The 23,891-nt window shown below is 46.9% G+C and overlaps 1 protein-coding gene across 2 annotated transcripts in view; it reads left to right on the top strand.

Annotated features, from left to right (window-relative positions):
• The window catches only part of LOC147705945 (uncharacterized), a 243,889-nt gene that overhangs the window by 84,044 nt on the left and 135,954 nt on the right, over positions 1 to 23,891 (top strand). For both annotated transcript variants that reach the window (XM_086932417.1, XM_086932416.1), the window contains exon 2: positions 13,026 to 13,355. In XM_086932417.1, the coding sequence (XP_086788543.1) occupies positions 13,026 to 13,355 (330 nt within the window). The remainder of the gene's footprint in view (positions 1 to 13,025; positions 13,356 to 23,891) is intronic.

Genomic DNA, 23,891 nt, shown 5'->3' with positions numbered 1-23,891 from the left:
GCAATAGATCTTTTGAAGGATAGAGTCCTGTTCTTAACCTCAGGGCCCCATGAGCCTGAACTATCGATTGTTACCCCCAGGTCGGGAAAGGTTTTAGTATGCTCAATTTTAAATCCTGTCACTTTAAGGTGCTTACAAGAGGCGCAACCTTTACCACTGAGCATCACAAATGACTTTTTGGCATTAAATCTAAGGCCCCTAGCTTCCATAAATTCTACGTACTTTAGTAGAGCCTTCTGGGCACCCACCTTGGTTCTAGCCACCAATACCGCGTCATCCGCATAGAGAAGGGAGACAATCTGTTTTTTTACCATAACTCGGTGAATCAATTTTACTGGCCCCCAATACCTCCTCCAAGTTGTTCGTATATAGGGAGAAAAGAAAGGGGTCCAGCACGCAGCCTTGTATCACCCCCTTCTCTATGCGGAAAGACCCCTAGCACTCCCCTCTCATCCCGTGCCTCTCCTTAGCTGTTGCCCCTGAATAGAGCTGCCGGAGAAAAAGCACAATGGCAGGCTCTACATTAATTTCCTCTAATATTTGACACAGCTTGACATGTTGCACGTAATCAAAAGCTGCTGAGAGGTCAACGAAAATTGCGTACAGTTGGCCTTCCTTGGCCCGGGTATATTTCTCCTGCAACATTACAAAGTTTAGGACCTGCTCCACGGTACCCATGCCCGCACGGAAGCCATACTGAACGGGGCTTAATACGCCATGCTCCTCAGCCCACGTTTGCATTTTGTTTAATACCACTCTACCTGCAATTTTCATGAGGGAGTCTAATAGGGATATTGGTCTCTAGTTAGCTGGACTCTCCCTATCCCCCTTTTTATATATCGGTATTACCACTGATTCAGACCATGTTTTAATGAAACCTTTAGCACAGCAGGCTTCAAGAACCCGTGTGCAAAGTGGGGCCCATAGTTCAACATTCGTTTTATATATGTCATTAGGGATCCCGTCAGGACCCGGGGCTTTGTTGTTTCTACTGGCATTTATTGCTAGTTGTACTTCCTCAAGAGAGATCTCCATAACTATCGGGCAATGATGGTCTACTAAAGGATACCCATTTACCACAACCTCATTTGATATAGTCCCTTCTGTATTCTTATAGACATTTGAGAAGAAATCTATCCATGTTTTCTCATCTACTGCAATTTCAATTCTCGCTATATCTTTTTTTGTGAAAAAGGGGGCATTAACTGCCTGCCAAAATGATTTGGGATCTCTGGACTGCGAAGCCCTCTGCAAGTTCTGCCATGCTTGCTCTTTAATTTCCTTTTTCCGTTGCCATCTTGCAGAGTTATATCCCTTTCTGCATATTCTAATTTCGTCCAGGTCCCTTGGGTTGTTACTTAAAGCATCCTTGAGGGCAGAATATGCCGTGGTGCATTTGGAATCAAACCAGCCATTACTTTTATTATTCTTGCTGGTATGTGCCTTAGTTAATGTTTCCTGAATGACAGTTGTAATATGGGAGAAAGCCTCCAGAGTTTCAACCATAGTAGAGTTCTGATCAAGGCAAACCATAATATGGGCTAGAGCCTTTGCCACAATTTCAGTTGATTTTTTCTCGGGGTCTACGATTCTCCATTTTAAAGCCAACCCATTTTGGCGTGCCACTGCAATATCCTGAGTCCATACCAAAGACTCAATTATGGAGGCATTATTACTCTCTGGGATGTTTATAGTCACACTAAGGGGGAGGTGATCACTCAGACCAATTATATGGATCTCGAATTTTTCCACCCAGCTGGAAAACCTGTTAGGTATGATGATAAAATCAATAACAGATTGAAACCCCCTAGCAAGAAGGTAGGACTAAACTCAACCTTGGGGGAACACATCATGTTAGCAAAACCGAGATCCAGGTTGGCCATAATACTATTAATTTTCTCGCCTCTAACTGAGTGCGTAAAGTGACTGCTGCACACCCCTACTTCCCAACCATATTCCTGAAATCCACAAGTATCAAAGTTACATATGCTAATATTGAAATCGCCCACCCAAATCAATATAGCATCTTTTCCTTTCAGTAAGTTTAGGCGATTTAATTCCACTTGTAAATTGTTAAGTACTTCTACATAATCTGCGTTTTTAATGTTGTTGTAGAAGTTTACCATAACTAGCTCTACACTGGGATTTAAAGTAACACAAACCAATTGGTAATAGTGAGAACAATTTCTGCTGACAATCTTCATTTCCTTCAGCAAGTTGGAAATGTAAATACAAATGCCTCCCTTGTGCCTACCGTGCAACGAGCGTAATGTCGGGATGTGAAAGGTCTTAAAAGCATCTAGGTGTTTTTCATTTAGGAGCCAGGTTTCCTGGATACATAGAATATCAATATTCTGCAAAAACTCCCCCCAGATGGTATTAGATATTTTACTCTCTAACCCACAAACATTCCAAGACACAACCCTCACTTGGCCGCCCTGATGTATAAGGGATATTTGTTTTGAACATGTTTTACTACGCCTCTGCCCCTCTACCAACGAGCCCCCCCATTCAGCATCATTCTTAGCCTTGCCATCGTTAGTTTCAAGAACACCGATATGGTACCCCTTTCATTCCCTGGTGTTGCTCTGATCCTAAGTTTATCATTGTTTACTATATTGAATTTGGGCATATGCAATATCATATGGCCCAGTTGGCACTCTATTGGTGGTTCCCATGCAGCGTTTTTCACCCGGTCAGCCTGGTCATAGGATACAATCTGAGTGGGCAACCTCCAGGCCGGGGGGACGTAGCTGTATTTATAGATAGCAGTTGCTTTGGTTTTGCCACCACCCAGTCAGTCGCAGTCGTTCAGACCAGAAAGTGCTGCAAACCTATTTGCTCCTTGGAACACTGTGGTAGGACCCTCACCCCCCTGGTTAATTTGATACGGGTGCCTCATTCTGTGATATCCCCAGCCCTGCCGTATTTGTTGATATGGTATCCTATTTTGTGTCCACATGTTCCATCCATTGGGTCTTGGTCCATTCGAGTCCCTGTAGAAGTACTCTAATGGTAGAATCTCAATTCCATGGCTCTGTGTCCCTGCATTAAACATAACCTCCCTTAATATCCTCCCTACTGATTCTGGGTTATCGAAGTTAATTACTACACAGTCCCCAGTATTACTTTTCTGTGTCCTGCCCAACCAGGACACCCTGCGGGCCATTATGCCGTTTTGCCCTATCCTGCTATCCAGTGTCGTGTTTTTTGCTAGCCAATGAACCACCTTGTTTTTTAGTTGACCATAATTCTCCCTTGTTTCCTTATTTAAAGGTGGGATATTACCCAGCACCAGTACCAGTGGTGAGCTTTCAGGGGGTAAGTTGATAACCGGTAAGGGAACCCGATTATCCATGTTTTCTGAGCTAATGCGACCCCCTCGCCCTTGCTTTCTCTTGGTGTCGGTTGTGGGGTATACTCGGTGTTCAGGGTGTTTGTTGTGATTTGTTTCCCTACTGGATGTTTGTGTACTAGGCCACTGTCCGGTAACCTCTTACTATTATCGTGTGGCCTCAGATCATCAGGTACAGTCTTGGGCGCTGGGCAAGTGGTGACCGGTACTTTAGGGCCTGTGAGTTTACCACACTCAAGCCCTGTACCCCTATTTTGCACCAATGGTGCAAGATTGGCCTGCTTGCGTGTGTTCTCTAGGGTAACTTCACTCAAGACATCCAGTTTTCCGTTGATTTCCTTCAATCTTTCAATAAGGGGAAGCGTAAATGATCTAAGCAAGTGTATCATATTGCTAGTAGTCAATTCTACATTTTTTGATATTGGTTGGGCATTTGTTTGGTGCGGGTATCCCGGAGTGTCGGGTAATAAGGAGCCCGTTTCTGTAGTTATAGGCATGGTGGTGGCCTTTCTAGGGGCAGGTAGACCCAAATTCCCTGAAACTTTATCGGGTGTTCTATTCTGTGGGCTAGAGCTGATCGTAATCAATCTCTGGGCTTCAGCGTGATCCGGTGTTACAGCATTTTTCAGGTTGCCCAGCGAGGATCCCTTTGCACTTGTAAGTTCGAGGGATAGTTGTTTTTCCGTAAGGGCAATTTCCCTCTCAAGGACCCCGGCAGCTCTCGTAAAAAAATTGTCCAATGTCCCGGTTAAGCTTCCCCCGGGTTCGCGCGTCACACTTTTACTCCCTTTTCCAGTATTACGAGCCATAATCCGTAGGATGTATGTATTTCGGGTACAATACTAATATCTTGAGGGGCTCCACCCTCCAAGCCACGTAAACAGTCTTACCAGTCTTATGGTGGATTTTAGAGGGGTGGCCCAGTCCAGTCTTGTACAGCCTTGGACGGCCGTAGACGGCCTGCCCTTTGTCCGGGCTTTGCCCAAGCGCGTCAGCGCGCATCCGCGATTTGGAGGGAGTGTCCGATGCTTAAGCGCCTCCAGGCGTGCTACAGGGCGGAAGTGGGCGGTGCTAGGAAGATGCCTGGGAGCTGTAGTCTCCCCCTGCTGTGGCCGTACAATGGTGGAGAAATCAGCGGCAGGGGAGACCAACAGCGTATGGAGCTCAGAAGTAGAGCAGCAGGTAGGGTGAGGCAGTCTGCGCGCTGGTACAGCGTCTGTGTGCCCCCACTAGTACAAAACAATCAATGCAGGCCCCCGCTCCACCGAGAGGGCGTCCGATGTTTAAGCGCCTCCGGGCGCGCTACAGGGTGGAAGTGGGCGGTGCTAGGAAGATGCCTGGGAGCTGTAGTCTCCCCCTGCTGAGGCGTACAACGGTGGAGATAACGGCAGCAGGGGAGACCAACAGCGTGTGGAGCCCAGACGCAGAGCAGCAGGTAGGGTGAGGCAGTCTCCACGCTGGTACAGCGTCTGTGTGCCCCCGTTAGTACAAAACAATCAATGCAGGCCCTCGCTCCACCGAGGGAGCGTCCGATGTTTAAGCGCCTCTGGGCGCGCTACAGGGCGGAAGTGGGCGGTGCTAGGAAGATGCCTGGGAGCTGTAGTCTCCCCCTGCTGTGGCCATACAATGGTGGAGAAAACGGCGGCAGGGGAGACCAACAGCGTGTGGAGCCCAGAAGCAGAGCAGCAGGTAGGGTGAGGCAGTCTACGCACTGGTACAGCGTCTGTGTGCCCCCGTTAGTACAAAACAATCAATGCAGGCCCCCTCATGTCAAGGGTCGCCTGCATGCGGCAGACTTGAGTTGTATTTCCTGGCTGGTATGCGGTTGCCCAGGCATTAAGGTAATCTGTGTTTGAAGTGGTGTCTATGGGATATCGTGAAGGTGTGTGGGGTCAATGCACTGCTCTCTGGCCACTGCTGAGGCATCCAGCAAATGCAGCCCACTCACTCCACCCCAGCAGCGGATCAGGTATCACCTTCCACCTGTTGCGTAGGGGGCTGCAGAATACAGTGACTGATACACATAGCTTTAAACAGGACACGTTTCTTCACCGGGAGCCAGTGCAGGGAAGAGAGGGCCTTACTGGATGAGGCTCTCTTCAGGATCCTTAAAACAAGACGTGCAGCCGCATTCTGGATGCGCTGGAGTCTCTAAATACACTTTATGTTAGCTCCTAGGTACAAAACATACCCATAGTCTAAACATGATGTCACAATGGGCGTGGACCATCATGTTTCTTGCTGACACTGGGAGTACATCTAAGGTCTTCCGGGGGGGTGCGTAGGACTCCCACACGGTTTCCCATCACTCGCCTGGTGTGTGTCTCAAAGGACAGTTTGGTGTCCAGCCATATCCCCAAATACTTTACCTGGTCCTTAGGGAAAGGAGTCGGGCCCAATGTTTGAGGCCAACAAGCAGAGGACCAGATCGAGGGTGTCTTGCCTATCACTAGAACCTCTGTTTTATTACCATTAAGTTTAAGGCAACTAGAGGCCATCCAGGACGCCAACTCTTGAAGTCACAGTGTAAAATTCTGTGCTGCCTCCTCAGTCTTGGGTCAGGGTCACCACAAGTTGTGTGTCGTCAGCATATGTCACCACACTGACTCCAAACCTCCCCACAATCACTGCCAAATGGGTAATGTGTAGATTAAAAAGAGTGGGGCTAAGTATGGAGCCTTGTGGGACCCCCTGGTCCAGCTTGACACTTTTAGAGAGGAAAGGTTTCTGTGAAACCTGAAAACAGCGGTCACGTAAGGAGCTTAAACATTCCATCATCTTACCATCTACACCACCTTCTCTAAGGCACTGTAATAGCATGTGATGGGCAACAGTGTTGAAGACGGGACTGAGATCTAGAAGAACTAGAGCCGCCGTCCATCCTGCATCTACACTTCTACGAATAGTCTCAGTAAATAAAAGCAGAGCTGATTCAGTTGAATAAGTGGCACAGAATCCAGATTGTGTAGGGTGGAGAAGGTTGTGATTATTAGAATGCACACTCAGTTGAATGTTTACACCTTCTCTGCTACCTTCACAAAATAAGGCAGGAGGGAAATGGGGCGAAAATTATCCAGCTGACTTACATTGATGTTAGATTTCTTTTTTAGGGGAATGACAATAGACTCTCTCCATCTTTTTGGGACAACTCCTGATGAGAAAGAGAGCTCCAGAAGATGTCTGATGTAAGGCTCTAATACAGTAAGACTCCCACTCAGGATCTTAGGGGAGGCCGGGTCTCTAGGTGAGCCAGACTTAATACAGAGGGCTACTGCTTTAAGTATGTCCACACTGGGGACCACAAAATCACAGAGGCGTTCCGCCTCTGGAATCCTGGACACCCTTCACTACTGACGCATCCCTGTTGTGCTGAGATAGGGAAAGTTGCAAAAAACACAGTTGATGGACAGAATGCAGAACAATGTCTTACATTCACCCCAGTACAAAGATCTGGGCCTAAATCCGACGTTTTTTTGCACTCCACACAACCCTAGGTCAGACACTGGCTATATGCAAATCAGCCTTGACCCTGTGCCTCATGGGAACAGTCCAGCCCGAACTACCAAGCCATGTCTTTCCTAGACCGGAATCAAGCATCCAAGGACGGTTTCTGGCTATCAGCCTTCTTCAGCCTGGATAGCTTGACTCCAGTGATGTGGAGAGCCGGGGACTGACGTCTGAGCATACCCAGCCCACTCGGGGTGAAAATTGCAAAAAACACAGTTGATGGACAGAATGCAGAACAATGTCTTACATTCACCCCAGTACAAAGATCTGGGCCTAAATCCGACGTTTTTTTGCACTCCACACCACCCTAGGTCAGACACTGGCTATATGCAAATCAGCCTTGACCCTGTGCCTCATGGGAACAGTCCAGCCCGAACTACCTAGCCATGTCTTTCCTAGACCGGAATCAAGAATCCAAGGACCGGTTTCTGGCTATCAGCCTTCCTCAGCCGGGATAGCTTGACTTCAGTGATGTGGAGAGCCTGGGACTCACGTCTGAGCATACCCAGCCCACTCGGGGTGACAATTGCAAAAAACACAGTTGATGGACAGAATGCAGAACAATGTCTTACATTCACCCCAGTACAAAGATCTGGGCCTAAATCAATCGTTTTTTTGCACTCCACCCCACCCTAGGTCATACACTGGCTATATGCAAATCACCCTTGACCCTGTGCCTCATGGGAACAGTCCAGCCCGAACTACCAAGCCATGACTTTCCTAGAACGGAATCAAGCATCCAAGGGCCGGTTTCTGGCTATCAGCCTTCTTCAGCCAGGATAGCTTGACTCCAGTGATGTGGAGAGGCTGGGACTCATGTCTGAGCATACCCAGCCCACTCGGGGTGAAAATTGCAAAAAACACAGCTGATGGACAGAATGCAGAGCAATGTCTTACATTCACCCCAGTACAAAGATCTGGGCCTACATCCATAGTTTTTGTGCACTCCACACCACCCTAGGTCAGACACTGGCTATATGCAAATCAGCCTTGACCCTGTGCCTCATTGGAACAGTCTAGCCCGAACTGCCAAGCCATGTCTTTCCTAGACCGGAATCAAGCATCTAAGGACCAGTTTCTGGCTATCAGCCTTCTTCAGCCTGGATAGCTTGACTCCAGTGATGTGGAGAGCCTGGGACTCACGTCTGAGCATGCCCAGCCCACTTGGCGTGAAAATTGCAAAAAACACAGTTGATGGACAGAATGCAGAACAATGTCTTACATTCACCCCAGTACAAAGATCTGGGCCTAAATCCATCGTTTTTTTGCACTCTACCCCACCCTAGGTCAGACACTGGCTATATGCAAATCAGCCTTGACCATGTGCCTCATGGGAACAGTCCAGCCCGAACTACCAATCCATGTCTTTCCTAGACTGGAATCAAGCATCCAAGGACCGGTTTCTGGCTATCAGCCTTCTTCAGCCTGGATAGCTTGACTCCAGAGATGTGGAGAGCCTGGGACTCACGTCTGAGCATACCCAGCCCACTCGGGGTGAAAATTGCAAAAAACACAGTTGATAGACAGAATGCAGAACAATGTCTTACATTCACCCCAGTGCAAAGATCTGGGCCTAAATCCAATGTTTTTTTGCACTCCACACCACCCTAGGTCAGACACTGGCTATATGCAAATCAGCCTTGACCCTGTGCCTCATGGGAACAGTCCAGCCCGAACTACCAAGCCATGTCTTTCCTAGACCGGAATCATGCATCCAAGGACGGTTTCTGGCTATCAGCCTTCTTCAGCCTGGATAGCTTGACTCCAGTGATGTGGAGAGCCGGGGACTGACGTCTGAGCATACCCAGCCCACTCGGGGTGAAAATTGCAAAAAACACAGTTGATGGACAGAATGCAGAACAATGTCTTACATTCACCCCAGTACAAAGATCTGGGCCTAAATCCATTGTTTTTGTGCACTCCACACCACCCTAGGTCAGACACTGGCTATATGCAAATCAGCCTTGACCCTGTGCCTCATGGGAACAGTCCATCCCGAACTACCAAGCCATGTCTTTCCTAGACCGGAATCAAGCATCCAAGGACCGGTTTCTGGCTATCAGCCTTCCTCAGCCGGGATAGCTTGACTCCAGTGATGTGGAGAGCCTGGGACTCACGTCTGAGCATACCCAGCCCACTCGGGGTGACAATTGCAAAAAACACAGTTGATGATGGACAGAATGCAGAACAATGTCTTACATTCACCCCAGTACAAAGATCTGGGCCTAAATCCATCGTTTTTTTGCACTCCACCCCACCCTAGGTCATACACTGGCTATATGCAAATCAGCTTTGACCCTGTGCCTCATGGGAACAGTCCAGCCCGAACTACCAAGCCATGTCTTTCCTAGAACGGAATCAGGCATCCAAGGACCGGTTTCTGGCTATCAGCCTTCTTCAGCCTGGATAGCTTGACTCCAGTGATGTGGAGAGGCTGGGACTCACGTCTGAGCATACCCAGCCCACTCGGGGTGAAAATTGCAAAAAACCCAGTTGATGGACAGAATGCAGAACAATGTCTTACATTCACCCCAGTACAAAGATCTGGGCCTAAATCCATCGTTTTTTTGCACTCCACACTACCCTAAGTCAGACATTGGCTATATGCAAATCAGCCTTGACCCTGTGCCTCATGGGAGCAGTCCAGCCCAAACTACCAAGCCATGTCTTTCCTAGACTGGAATCAAGCATCCAAGGACCGGTTTCTGGCGATCAGCCTTCTTCAGCCTGGATAGCTTGACTCCAGTGATGTGGAGAGCCTGGGACTCACTTCTGAGCATACCCAGCCCACACTGGGTGAAAATTGCAAATAACACAGTTGATGGACAGAATGCAGAACAATGTCTTACATTCACCTCAGTACAAAGATCTGGGCCTAAATCCATTGTTTTTGTGCACTCCACACCACCCTAGGTCAGACACTGGCTATATGCAAATCAGCCTTGACCCTGTGCCTCATGGGAACAGTCCAGCCCGAACTACCAAGCCATGTCTTTCCTAGACTGGAATCAAGCATCCAAGGACCAGTTTCTGGCTATCAGCCTTCCTCAGCCGGGATAGCTTGACTCCAGTGATGTGGAGAGCCTTTGACTCACGTCTGAGCATACCCAGCCCACTTGGGGTGACAATTGCAAAAAACACAGTTGATGGACGGAATGCAGAACAATGTCTTACATTCACTCCAGTACAAAGATCTGGGCCTAAATCCATCGTTTTTTTGCACTCCACCCCACTCTAGGTCATACACTGGCTATATGCAAATCAGCCTTGACCCTGTGCCTCATGGGAACAGTCCAGCCCGAACTACCAAGCCATGACTTTCCTAGAACGGAATCAAGCATCCAAGGACCGGTTTCTGGCTATCAGCCTTCTTCAGCCTGGATAGCTTCACTTCAGTGATGTTGAGAGGCTGGGACTCATGTCTGAGCATACCCAGCCCACTCGGGGTGAAAATTGCAAAAAACACAGTTGATGGACAGAATGCAGAACAATGTCTTACATTCACCCCAGTACAAAGATCTGGGCCTAAATCCATCCTTTGTTTGCACTCCACACCACCCTAGGTCAGACACTGGCTATATGCAAATCAGCCTTGACCTTGTACTTCATGGGAACAGTCCAGCCCGAACTACCAAGCCATGTCTTTCCTAGACCGGAATCAAGCATCTAAGGACCGGTTTCTGGCTATCAGCCTTCTTCAGCCTGGATAGCTTGACTCCAGTGATGTGGAGAGCCTGGGACTCACGAATGAACATGCCCAGCCCACTTGGGGTGAAAATTGCAAAAAACACAGTTGATGGACAGAATGCAGAACAATGTCTTACATTCACCCCAGTACAAAGATCTGGGCCTAAATCCATCGTTTTTTTGCACTCCACCCCACCCTAGGTCAGACACTGGCTATATGCAAATCAGCCTTGACCCTGTGCCTCATGGGAACACTCCAGCCCGAACTACCAAGCCATGTCTTTCCTAGAACGGAATCAAGCATCCAAGGACCGGTTTCTGGCTATCAGCCTTCTTCAGCCTGGATAGCTTGACTCCAGTGATGTGGAGAGCCTGGGACTCACGTCTGAGCATACCCAGCCCACTCGGGGTGAAAATTGCAAAAAACACAGTTGATGGACAGAATGCAGAACAATATCTGACATTCACCCCAGTACAAAGATCTGGGCCTAAATCCATCGTGTTTTTGCACTTCACACCACCCTAGGTCAGACACTGGCTATATGCAAATCAGCCTTGACCCTGTGCCTCATGGGAACAGTCCAGCCCGAACTACCAAGCCATGTCTTTCCTAGACCGGAATCAAGCATCCAAGGACCGGTTTCTGGCTATCAGCCTTCTTCAGCCTGGATAGCTTGACTCCAGTGATGTAGAGAACTTTGCATTTGTCACCCTGAGTGGGATGGGTATGCTCAGACGTCAGTCCCATGCTCTCTACACCATTGGAGTCAAGCTATCCTGGCTGATGATGGCTGATAGCCAGAAACCGGTCCTAGGATGCTTGATTCCGTTCCAGGAAAGACATGGCTTGGCAGTTCGGGCTGGACTGTTCCCATGATGCACAGGGTCAAGGCTGATTTGCATATGGCCATGTCTGAACTGGGGTGGTGTAGAGTGCAAAAAAATGATGGATTTAGGCCCAGATCTCTGCACTGGGATGAATGTACGACATTGTTCTGCTTTCTGTCCATCAACTGTTGTTTTTGAGATTGGGAAAGTGGCATAAATCCTTCCCACTTTCTCAGCAAAGTAATCCACTATCCTATTATTGGACTCAACTGAACTCGTGTCAGGAGCAGTAACTCTTGCTAACGACGTGATCTCTTTAAAATAGTAAAAAGTTATTTAGAAGAGTTCTTAGCTGTCTCAATCCTGTTGTTGTAATATGTGGCCCGTGCCTTCCTAATCACAGCATGGTATTTTGTTAGGCTAGATTTATATTCAATTTTTGTAGGAACATCAACCTTCCTCCTCCAGGCTCTCTCGAGATGCTTACAGGCTGATTTGGCCGTTCTAAGTTCATTGCTGAACAAGGCGCGGTCTTACACTGCCTGCCCTATGCGCTTGAGGACCTGGGAGCCGTTCTATTCAGAAACTCCAAGATGCGTTTATCAAGTGCATCACATGCCAACACATTATCAATGCCCCCAGGCGGGCCGCCCTTCTGAAGGGCCATATTAAAGCTAGAGGAGGAAAACATTACCCATTTCCTCATCGATTTGGTATTGCCCATTTTATTTCTCAAAAGGGACCATAAAATGATCAGACCACGGAACCGGAGTCGGGGGTTTAATATTTAAGGCATCCCAGTTGGCAAAGATCGGATCGAATACATGGCCAAGTTGGTGGGTAGGAAGGACTGATTTGAGCATTAGGTGAAGATCTGCTAATGCCTGGCAGACTTCCTGTGTGCCATTGTTAGATGGATCCTCCAAGTGCAGATTCAGATCTCCTACTAACATCAATTTAGCATAGCGTAAGGAGGGTTGCATTATTCGCTCAATCAGGCTGGGTGCAAAGCGAGTATGGGGCCCCGGGGGGGCCGTAGAACAGGAACTCCTTTATACAGCAATCTAAAGGGGCTGTGATGGAGAAAAACCCTGCTACGCAATCCTCAATCTCTGTTGATTTTAAGATACACGAAGTAGATAGCCTATGTATTATGGTGATTCCTCTGCCCCTCTTGTGCATTTGGTCAACTCTGATAATGCCATAGTGCTGAGGAAGGGCTTCCAGGATATCAGGAGCCGAGTTCAGACGCTCAAAACCAATCACAATGCTGGTCAGGGGAGCATGGGTGCCTACCAATCACAACGCTGCATTGCAGCGTTGTGATTGGTCAGTGGGGCCTGGCTGTGCTTCCTGTTCGTGGAGGAGAGCAGGAGCAGGGACGAGGGCCCCAGCGGCAAGGAAAGTCCTTTTTATTTTAAATTTTGCACCCCCCTGTGCAACTCCCTTTTCCCCCCCCTGTGACCGCCCGTCCCGCCACCCGCGCGCAATGCCGGACGCTATTTGTGCAATTAAAATAAAAAACAGTACAATACATGCTACCTTGAATTTCTTCTGTTTGAATTGCAAGTGTTATGTTGGAATTATTTTTGCAGTTCTTCTTTTGATTCTCTGGATGTTAAATTAACACCTTGTGTTTTTCTTCCAGGTGCAAAAATTGAGGTGACCACTGGACCCTCTGTGAATGTGAACGCTGGAGAGGAGGTGCTGTTGAACTGTATCTTGAAAGTGGACAAAAAACCCATTGAGCTAAAGCAGTTGATGGTGCAGTGGTTCCATCGTGGGAAGCAGATTGCAGAGTTCGACAACACTGTCATCATTGACAGGCAAGGGGTTAGCCTTTTTGCCAATGAGCTCAAAAATGGCAACGCCTCCCTTCTAATTTCCAGGGCCAAAGTTGAGGATTCTGGCAATTACCGCTGTTATGTGTACTACCAGTCTGAATTCAGGATGAAACAGATCGTCCTGGCTGTACAAGGTAAAGAGATGGACTGATTGATTGTTCAGCTTTCCCAGCTCACAAACCCTTCACTAGTTCACTCCTCCAGCACAGTCCCATTGGGCACCATAGAACTTTCTATAGAAAGTTAGTGTTACCCATGATGTGGAACATGGTCAAACAAGTGCTTAAGGTAGGATCTGGTTACTCCACTACTTGGAGGCACCTTAAACGCTTTAATAAATGCACAAAGTAGTGAAAGACCCCCACCCCAGCAGTGTGTGGTATCAAATCCTACATTCGAGTTCTCTAGGTCTCCGTGTATTAGACTGCACTTGTGGAATGTCAGCCATTGTGTAATGCTTCATTACAGCAGACCCTGGTCCAACATATCAGCAAGCTCCATGCCTTGTATGTCATCATCCATCCTCGGTGTCAGTAATCAATCTTCGTTTGAGCAAAGTCCATATCCTAAAAGTCAGCATTCTATTCCCTGTGTATTTGCCCTCACCAAAATGGAAGATCTTCAAATAGTGTGATTCCAGTGGTTCCAGCGGTATTCATTTACTATTAAAATGTAGTATTCATTTAGTAAGCATGAAGGCTAAGTAGTATGCCCACGAGCCGAAATATGCTAATGAGGGAATACTAGTTCTACTCAACTACCCTTCAAATACATAATAAACACTTCAATTGATTGCTAAAAGAAGACTAGTAGTATTCTAGAAGAATAGTATCTGAAGCTTAGTAGTATTCTGTTAGGGTTTAGTTGCAGCTCTTGTGCTATTTCAAGAGCAAAATGAAGGGTAGTCTCATTGATTGTGACCACTGTTTGAAGACTAGTGGTATTCTTTGTGAATACTAACTGAACACTAACTGAATACTAACTGAACACTAACTGAACACTAACTGAATACTAACTGAATACTAACTGAATACTAACTGAATACTAGCCGAATACTAGCCGAATACTAGCCGAATACTAACCGAATACTAACCGAATACTAACCGAATACTAACGATTACAGGGGGGGGGTGGGGGGGGAGTTCGCGCTGGGGTGGTGCTGCATTGATTGACGCTGCGTAGAGTAGTGTGTCGTAGAGCGGAGTGCAGTTACGTGGGGTGGCGTGTGGAGTGACTGCATTGTATTGAGTGGTGCTGAGTGTAGTGGCATTGCGTAGAGATGAGTGGTGTAGAGTGGAGGGCAGTTATGTGGAGTGCAGCTGCATGGAGTAAAGCAGAGTGGCATGGAGTAAAGCAGAGTGGCATGGAGCAAAGCAGAGTGACGCAGAGTGGAGAAAAGCAGAGTGACATTAAGTGGAGTAAAGCAGAGTGGCGTTGAGCAGAGTGAGTGGCATAAAGCAGAGTGGCATTGAGTAGAGTAAAGCAGTGGAATTGAGTAAAGTAAAGCAGTGGCATTGAGTAAAGTAAAGCAGAGTCGCGTGGAGCGGAGTAAAGCAGAGTGGCCTGGAGCTGAGCGGAGTAAAGCAGAGTGGCCTGGAGTGGAGCAAAGTGGAGTAAGCCGAATGGTGTTACGTGGAGTGGTGCTGCGTAAAAAAGGGAGTGGGGTTGCGTAGACTGTGGCAGCGATGCATGGAGTTGCACTGTACTGAGTGGTGTTGAGAGGAGTGACATTGCGCAGATTAGAGTGGTGCCTAGGTGAGACCTAAAAATGAATGGAGTGCTTGTTGAGGCTGGAGGTGAGCAGAGATGGGGAGTTAGTGGATGATCAGCAGATAGGGAGACATGAGAGTCCAGCGTGGATAAAGAGGTTGGTTTTAGAGGCCCAAGGGGGCTTAAGAGGGGAATGTAGGTGGTGGCACGCAATGTGGATACAGAGGAAGGACAATGAATTGTACAAGTGAAGGGTGGAAAACACATGTGGATGATTGCTTTCCAACGTGAAGGATGAAGAACAACTGTGGTGTGTAAAGGTAGCAGCTGGAGAGTGGATGGTTGCAACATGGTGGAGGAGTGAATATACAATATGGTGCAGACAATTGAGAAACATATGAAAAGTGGAACATGGTGGAAGGATTTGGGCTGTGGGTGGTGAAGAGAGGATGCAGAGCCTGCACACAATATGTGGTGAATTGGTGTGAAGAACAGATATAGATGGAAAGTTTGAAGGCTGCACAGTGGATGTATCGAGTGGAGAATGCATGTGCACAGTGGAAAGACCATATGGAGGATGAAAAGGGAAGTACTCAGTGGAGAGGAAATGGAGGCTGAGAGATCCCAATATGGGTGGAAAGTATCTGAAGAGTGGAGAGCTTGTCTGGAGGATGAGAGGATATGTACATGGTGGGAAAGACTAGTGGAGGTTAGATAGATAGATAGATGTTGGAAGGTAAATATGCGAGGGTGTAATGCAGGGAAGTTGGCAGATGTGAAGTGTGTATATATAGGCTGTGACGCAGATATGGAGAAGAGATGCACAGAGCGGAGAGCCCAAGCTGAATGTAGAGGGCATATTTACAGGATGCAGTGGGCATGCTGAGTGTGGAGAGCATATGTGTAGGCTGGAGAACAAATGTACAGGATGAATATTGTGTCTACAGCACATGTAGAGAGTTTACAGCAGAGTACAGGGTCAGTGGCGTAACAAAACTTGAGGGGGGTCCTGTAAAGTACAGGTAGGACCCACCCCCATGCAAATTATAGGGAGGGCTCACCCTCCAGACTGAGTCATGGCGAGAGCCCATCCTCTGGCCTCAGTCAAGAGGTCTCAGACCAAGGTTCTCTGTTGAGGGCCACCCCTGGAGCTCAGCACCCCCCCACCAACCCCCTCCCCCCGCACAGCCTAGCCCTATGTTACGCCACTGAACAGAGTGGACATATAAATGGGACAGAGATGGAAAGGGTTAGAAGCAGATGTTTTTCAGAGTAGTGTGCAAGATGCAAAAGTGATGGGAGTGCTTGGAGAAAGACTGAAGAGGGATAAGAGTCAATTATTAGGGTAGTGAGCAGATGTAGATGACAGAAATAGTGCCGATTAGATTTAGTGTGCAGAGAGCAGATGGGAGGTGGAGCACAGGTAAGGCACATGTGAAAAGCAAAGGTACAAGGCAGTGTGTGGACATGAAGGAGTTGGAAAACTGATAAAAAGAACATGCATTGGTTGTGTACGGTAAAGAACTGATGTACAGGCTGGATAGAGAGGGAGGACAGTGGATGAGCACTGCAGCCTGCAATGAAGGGTGTAAACCACACGTGGATGTTGAAATTTCCACACGGAAGATAAAAAGCAAGTGTGAAGCTTGAGAGTGGTAGGTAGATTTGCCGCAGTACTTTTTGGGGTGGATGTTTGAGAGGCAAGCAAATGTAAAGCAAAGTGCGGAATTTGGAAATCAGACCTGAAGAAACCACACGTGGATGTTGAAATTTCCACACGGAAGATAAAAAGCAAGTGTGAAGCTTGAGAGTGGTAGGTAGATTTGCCGCAGTACTTTTTGGGGTGGATGTTTGAGAGGCAAGCAAATGTAAAGCAAAGTGCGGAATTTGGAAATCAGACCTGAAGAGTGGAAGTGTATCAAACATGGAGAGAGCATGTAGGGTGTGGAGTGAAGATGTACATGTAGAAAGAGAATATGAAGCATAGAAGAGGTGGTGTGGAGAAAGGATGAAGGTAAGGGTTTAGTCCAGAGTGATTGTACATAGTGAAAAGAGCATGTGGAGGGTGGCGAGTGTGTATTCAGGGTGGTGAAGACGTGGAGGTTTGAGAGTGCATGTATAAGTTGAATAGCATATGTGAAGAGTGGTGTGCAGAACAGGGAGCACAAGTGGAGAGAGATGCAACGTGTGAAGATATAGGTTAAGGAGTAGGTGTGGAGAGCATATGTACAAAATGGAGAGGGCATGTTCAGGTTACACACCAGATGTATTGGGTGCAGAGTAAATATAAACATTGGAGTGTTTCCAGCAAATGTACATAGTGGAGAATAAATGTGAAGACGGTTTTGGGGGGTGTACAGTGTGGAAAGTAAATCTAGAGAATGGAGACTGCACTTACAGTACGATCAGCACAAATAGTACAAGAACACCTAAAGAATGTAGGGGGCAACAATCGGATGTACTGCACTGAGAGAGGTGGTGTGCATAGGGAGAATAGAGTGCAGAACTGGAACACAGATAGCAGATACCTATGGTGGAAAGTGGAGGTGAGGCTTGGAAAGTGGAGGTGAGGCTTGGACAGTGGATGCAGAGGACTTTGATTGGATGTGAAGGGTTAAGAACAGATGTGAAGGGTGGATAGACAATGGATACAGAAGAAAATGTGCACATGAAGTTTGGAGGGCACACCTGGATTCTGAAGATTGGATATGGAAGGTGGCCAAAGTGTATGGAGAGCACATTTAGAGAGTGAAACCGATGACCAGTGTCGAAAGTGTGGTGAGGGGTTTGTAGAGTGGATGTGGAATGCAGAGAGAGGATGGAGACCATAGAGTGCAGATGTACATAGGTGCAGAGTTGGTAGCATTTCCATTGCAGATGTGAAGTGGTGTGAAGAATGGATAGTCAGAGTTGGTGTCAACCACCGACAGTGGATGTATAGGGAATCTTGAGGATGGAGAGCAAATGCAATTAGTCGAAGCCCCAAGTGGAGGTTGGAAACGGCCTGTACAGTTTAGAGATAGAGGATGTGGAGGGCAGAGAGTGTGTGTCCAATGTGAAAAGCAAATGTGGTGGGACAGGAAGCAGATGTGAAGGGTAGGGAGGCAGATGTGAAGGGTGGTGAGTAGAGTAATTTGATGGCAAGTGCATTTGAAGTACAAATCTATCAGTTGGATAGCACATACGGAGGGTGGAGAACAGGTGTGCAAAGCCCAAGAAGAGGGCAGAGGTGGATGGCAGAAAGCAGCTGGTCACTGAGAGGAGATGTGTTGCAAGGAAAGAGAATAGACAGGATGTAAAGTGTGGATGTGACTGCCATACTTAAAGTGGCAAGAGTATGGATGCAGAGGATTTAGAATGGGTGTGTATTGTGTAGAACAGAAGTGTAGAGTGCAATGGTACAGAATAGATTAGAGTGGCGTAGAGCAATGCAGATTGCAGTGTGCAGTGACTTACACTGCAGTCGTGCAGAGTAGCATTGAGTTCAGTTTCAGAGAATGCAGTCTTGTAGAGCTGAGAATCAAGAGTGCAGGGGCAGAGAGTAAATTAGTGGTGCAGCTTAGAGTGCAGTGGCGAAGAGTTCAGTGGCAGAGAGTGCAGTGTGGCAGAGTAGACTGTCGTAGAGTGAAGTGGTATATGGTAGAGTGGTGTAAAATACATTGGCAAGAAGTCCAGGGGTCTAGAGGGGCGTTGAGAGTAGTGGTAGCAGAGTGGTGGTGTCAAGTGGTGACACAAAGTGGTGTTATCGAGCATAGTGGCAAAATGTAGAGTGTTGTGGAGGGGCAGAGAGTACAGTGAGGTGGAGTGGCATAGAGTTGTAGAGAACTTAGTTTACCATCCATCTGAGACTGGTAAATGGAGAAATAGGAAAGAGTGTAATAGCAACAACTGTAAGTTATAGCGCTTAAAAGATGGAAGTATAGTATAAAAAAGTAATCATAGTTTGGCGATAGCAGACCTTTAATGTAGGAAAAATCACCATATGGTACCTTACCTTCACTGTAGAATCATTTGCTATGTGAACAGCGCCCTTGACACTAATAGGACTCCTTGCCTCCAAATGTGACTTCAATACAAGGCAAGGAGCCTACCTGACTCATAGCTTTATTTTAAGTCTGGTATGTCTGTGTGTGTGCGTATAAATATATATATATATATATATATATATATATATATTTATATATATATACGCACATGTGTGTGTGCGTGTATATATATATATATATATATATACACACACACAGGCATGTATGTATACACGCATATATACACACATTTTATATACATATACATACACACACACATATCCACACACATATATACACAAACACACACACATATCCACACAAAATTACACACTGACACATATATATCACAGTGGAGAAGTGTGGCTCAGGGGTTAGAGGCGGCAGACCCGGAAGCTGAGATCGGCCCTGGACCAGGGTTCAATTCCCCGCCCCGACGGGTCTTGGGCTCAATATTTCCACGGACTCGATAATTCTCGCTCTGGTGCCTACTCGACTCACGGGTTCACACTCTGCGACTCTGGGCAATAGCTTGCTTAATCTCCACAACGGCCCCTCGCGGCGGGATGCCTGGCTTTCACCTTGTGGATACCCTGCCGGGGTTATCTCACAGGGGAATACCAGGACGGGTTCCCTAAGCAAGCGCTTAGATACCTACCACGGTGGGCGATTTGCGCTATATAAATACATGTACATTTATATATATATATATATATATATATATATATACACACACACACATTTAGAGCTATATAACTTTGGCACAGTTTGACGAATCTTCGCAAACTTCTTCCAAAAAAGGTGCTCCGGTAAATCTTGTTGCACATGGAAAGTTTCGGGGGGATTGGTAAAGTGGGGGCTGAGAAAAATGGAGTTGGAAAAAAGGGTGCGTTTGCAATGTTAATTCCCATCGGACCCTGTCAACACTACTACAGCCCAAACAACTGAATAGAATTACCCCAAACTTGGCAGAAACTTAGACGTTATGTTGATTGTGCTTTTTGTTATTTTGTGCTAATAGCCATCTCCTCGAGGCTATTTGCAATAATATAGGGGGGCTATGAAGAACCCCCCAGTCCCTCCCCGGCGCTTTTTATATTTGGCTTGGGGGGGCCTCAAAAACCCACTGAGGTCCCAGGACCACAACCTCCCCAGGGGCCAAACTCTGAAATGGGAGGGAGCCGCATGGCTCCTCCTCCCGGGCCATTCTCGGCCCGGAGACCGCCACTTCCCCACTCACGACAGAAGATACCCTAAAGACAATGAAGAGTATCCACTCTGGAGCACCTTCTGACCCCTGCTCGCTGCACAACTTGCAAAGGCTGCCAAAGCCATCGCACCAGTGCTACATAGTACAATCAACGATGTCGAACAATCAACTGCTCCCTCGAGACCGCCACATTCCCGGGAGAATGGAAGCGCGCCGAAGAGGAGAAGGAGACAGAGGTGCACCGGGTGGTAATGGGAAATAAGAGGTGGGATAAGGGCGAGGGGGCATAACAAAATGCAGGGTGTGCGAGACAGGAAGGATGAGGAGGACATGTGGGTGCAACTGTAAGAGATATGGGAAGGGGATACACATCTGGGAGGGAGGGAAGATGAGGGGACAGGGTAGTTAAGAGATTAAAGAAACAGGGATGGAGAAACATAGGAGAAGAGCAAGAAAGGTAGAATTGGAGGGGTCGAGGGAGACATGAGGACCATAGAGAGGGGAGATGAGCGAGACGGGGAGGAGATTGACTTGCCAACAAAACTATGTCAATGGACTGGTAATCACCAAAGTTCATGTATACATTCTGTAAAACCGTAAGGAGGTTATTTAAAATGTGGTCTTTGGTCAACAACTGCTGACCCCTTAGGCAAAGGAAGATGAAGCAGGCATCCTGGGAGTGCTGTGTGGGGTGGCAGCCATTATAAATTACAAACAAGAGGCCGTAATTACCGAAACAAGTGTTATGTTTTTTAGTGCTTCCAGTCATTTAAGCAGGCAATGGCTGCCACTTGTTTGTATTTGAGCGTGCTATGCACGCTTTTACTTTAACAATTGCTGCAGCCCCACACAGCACTCTCGGGACGCGAGTGTTGTGTGGAGCTGCAGTTAATGTGAAAGTGCGCATGGAGCGCTGCGAATACTAACAGGCGACCTCAATTACAGAATGTTGAGCCCTGCTGTGTTTGTGTTTCACTGAACCTTTTTATGCAAACATAGTTAGAAAGTTACCCTAAATGAAACCACTACCTACCATCCAAAGCAGTCAAAAAGAAAAGCACGCCTGCCTGCCTGCCCAAGTCAAAAGGAAGCGATATGTGCTGTGGGTGGTCTTTTGAGCCGGACCTAAGTTAGGATTTAAAGGCACAGGCACTGGCCAATTGGTGAAGCGGACCAGGAGGATAGCATGTTTCTTAAAGGAGACAGCGAGCTACAGAAAATAGGCACACGCTGTACAAATATAAAGTAAATAATCTTTTAAAAGTTGAGTTAATTCAGCCGCGCAGCATAAAATAGAAAGCTGCATGTTATGTTATGTTATGTTAAACATAAAGCGGTGTGTGGCGTATTGTACAAAAATCGAATTGAATGTCTGAGGTAAGCTTTTTAAGGCTTTCTCACCAAATGTAAAGAGTGTCGCTGCGGCAAGCCCTTTTTTTAAACATAAAGGCAGCGAGCGGCAAGTGTTTGTAAATATAAAAGCGTACAAAAAAAGTAATCACAGCCCCTATATTTAAAGTGGACTGTGCTGCTAAAATAATGAGATGTGGCCGCTAGTGTTTAAAGCGGTAAATAAATTAGTAAATAAAATAAAAGCGGGTGGCATGCTGTTATGTAGTGGGTGGTACAGGGGCAAATCATTAAACAAAATAGTGCTCACAGCCAAGATAAAGCAGACCATATAATGAGACAAGTTGTTATGGGAAGTAACAAATGCAGACAAAGCAGTAACAAGGAGGGACTAACAAGCCCAATAACTACTCGGAAGCCAGTGTTTATGTAGGACAATGACAAAAGTCAATAGAAAATATGGGCGGGACATGAAAGTCATACTCCAATACTGCATGCCTCACAGCAGCGCATGTGCTGCACAGGCTTGACCTAAACACAGATAAAAGGAAGAGGTAGAAAAGAGGCGATATCGGAGAGGTAAAGACAGATAGGGTACCGAAGAACTGAAACGAGTGAAGAGAACTGGTTATAGCAGAAATTGGAGTGCGAGAAAGGAGGATGATGATTACAAGTGGAAAGGGAATGGAAGGGAAAAAGCAGACCTGGAGAAGGAAAGGTGAAAAAGGAGAGAAAAGAAAGTGGGCAAGAAATACAGAAAGAGGAAAGTAGTTTGTGAGGGGAGAGTTCAGAAAGACTGCATAATAGAAAAGGAGCATGGAGAAATTGGAAGGAAGAAAATAACAGTTTAGGAGACGGGAAAAGGCTGTATGCCTCTGCTTTATAATATAGAGGTCTAGAAATAACATATATAAAGTTCAGGGAGGACAGGCTTGTATCATTGTTGGGCTTCACCTAATGCATAGCTCTGCTGCCCAAACACACAATAGTGATTCATTCAACTTGAAAGGGTTTTTTACCATGAATAGGTTTTACTTTATTAGTTAATTCGCTCAGGGAAACATATGCAAACGTCACCAGAAAAGGAAAAATAGGCAGAGAGAATTACATTTATTATTATAATTCTCTCTGCCTATTTTTCCTTTCATGGTGACGTTTTCATAAAAAACAATAAAATGCGGACGAATGACTTTGGAATGGGGATGTTACAGGTAGATTAATTCTCTTGACATGCTCTGCAAAGTTTTTCAGTTGGTCTGCTAAAAGACTGGAGGGCCCCCTTGAAAAGAATCCTCTCAAGCCATCTGCTTCATGTTAGGAAAGCTCAGTGACCTACTCGGTGACCCTGCACGCACGGGCAGGCAGCAAAGAAATAAATGTAGTCAAATTAAAAAAAATTGCTAAAAGTACCGATATCCAGTTATTTAAGTGATTTGCCCAGAATCACAGGATAGGGATCCAACGCTAGGATTCAAACCCGGGCCCCCAGTTTCAAAGGCTGCAGGTGTGACGGTGAGGGCATATCATTGACTAGTTATGGCGAAAAGAAAATTCAACCTTTAATCGCTACCACACATGCGTTTTGTTAACAGAGCATGTAATTTATCTGAGCCTGAAGCGCCGATGTTGCGAGGCGAGCTCAGAGTGCCTCAATTGTAAGTCCTACATTCAATGCCATGGAACGTCCCAAAAGCCCATACATTCGGGGATCCTAGCCCCATCTATCTGAAAAGTGCCCGCACTCAGTAAAGTTACCTGAGAGGCGGAATCTTACCTCCAGCTCTCTCACATAAAGCACTACAATGAAGCGCCCATTTTAAAGAGAGGCGGGCTCCCGCCTTTCAAACTAATGTGCAGCATAGTAGTTCAAAGTGGAGGAGAGGCGGGAAAATCACCCCCCCCCCTCCCACATCTCACCTGCACCCTCAACGAAACGAAAAAAATACCAAAGATACTGATCACTTTTCTTTTCGCCCTCTCAGCCCGAACTTTGCGCACACACTCCGGTACAACAGTTAGTCTCCTCACTCGGTGCAACTCAGCTTCCGCAGCCGCTTCCGTTCCAGCCAGGGACGGCTGCGGCATGGTAGCCTAAACCCTACCAAAACGAGCCCAAAGTCAGCCTGTAGTGCTGCTCCGAGGCAGGAGGGGCTGGGGGGATGGATGGAGCCAGGAGAATGAAAGAGTATGTGCCCGAACAGAGACAGTGACCGACTTTGAAGCTCCTGAGTCTCCACGGACAGTGTCTGAGTCTCCACGGGAGGCACAACATCCTATGATTCTGTGCAAATCACTTAATTTCGGCCCTTTTCACCCTACCGACTCCAAACGGATTGTTTAAAAAATGCAATCGGATGAGATATTTCTATTGCTTT

Source organism: Lissotriton vulgaris, chromosome 7 (assembly GCF_964263255.1).
Source record: "Lissotriton vulgaris chromosome 7, aLisVul1.2, whole genome shotgun sequence".
Classification (NCBI taxonomy): Eukaryota; Metazoa; Chordata; class Amphibia; order Caudata; family Salamandridae; genus Lissotriton; species Lissotriton vulgaris.
This window is presented reverse-complemented; position numbering and strand designations above follow the sequence as displayed.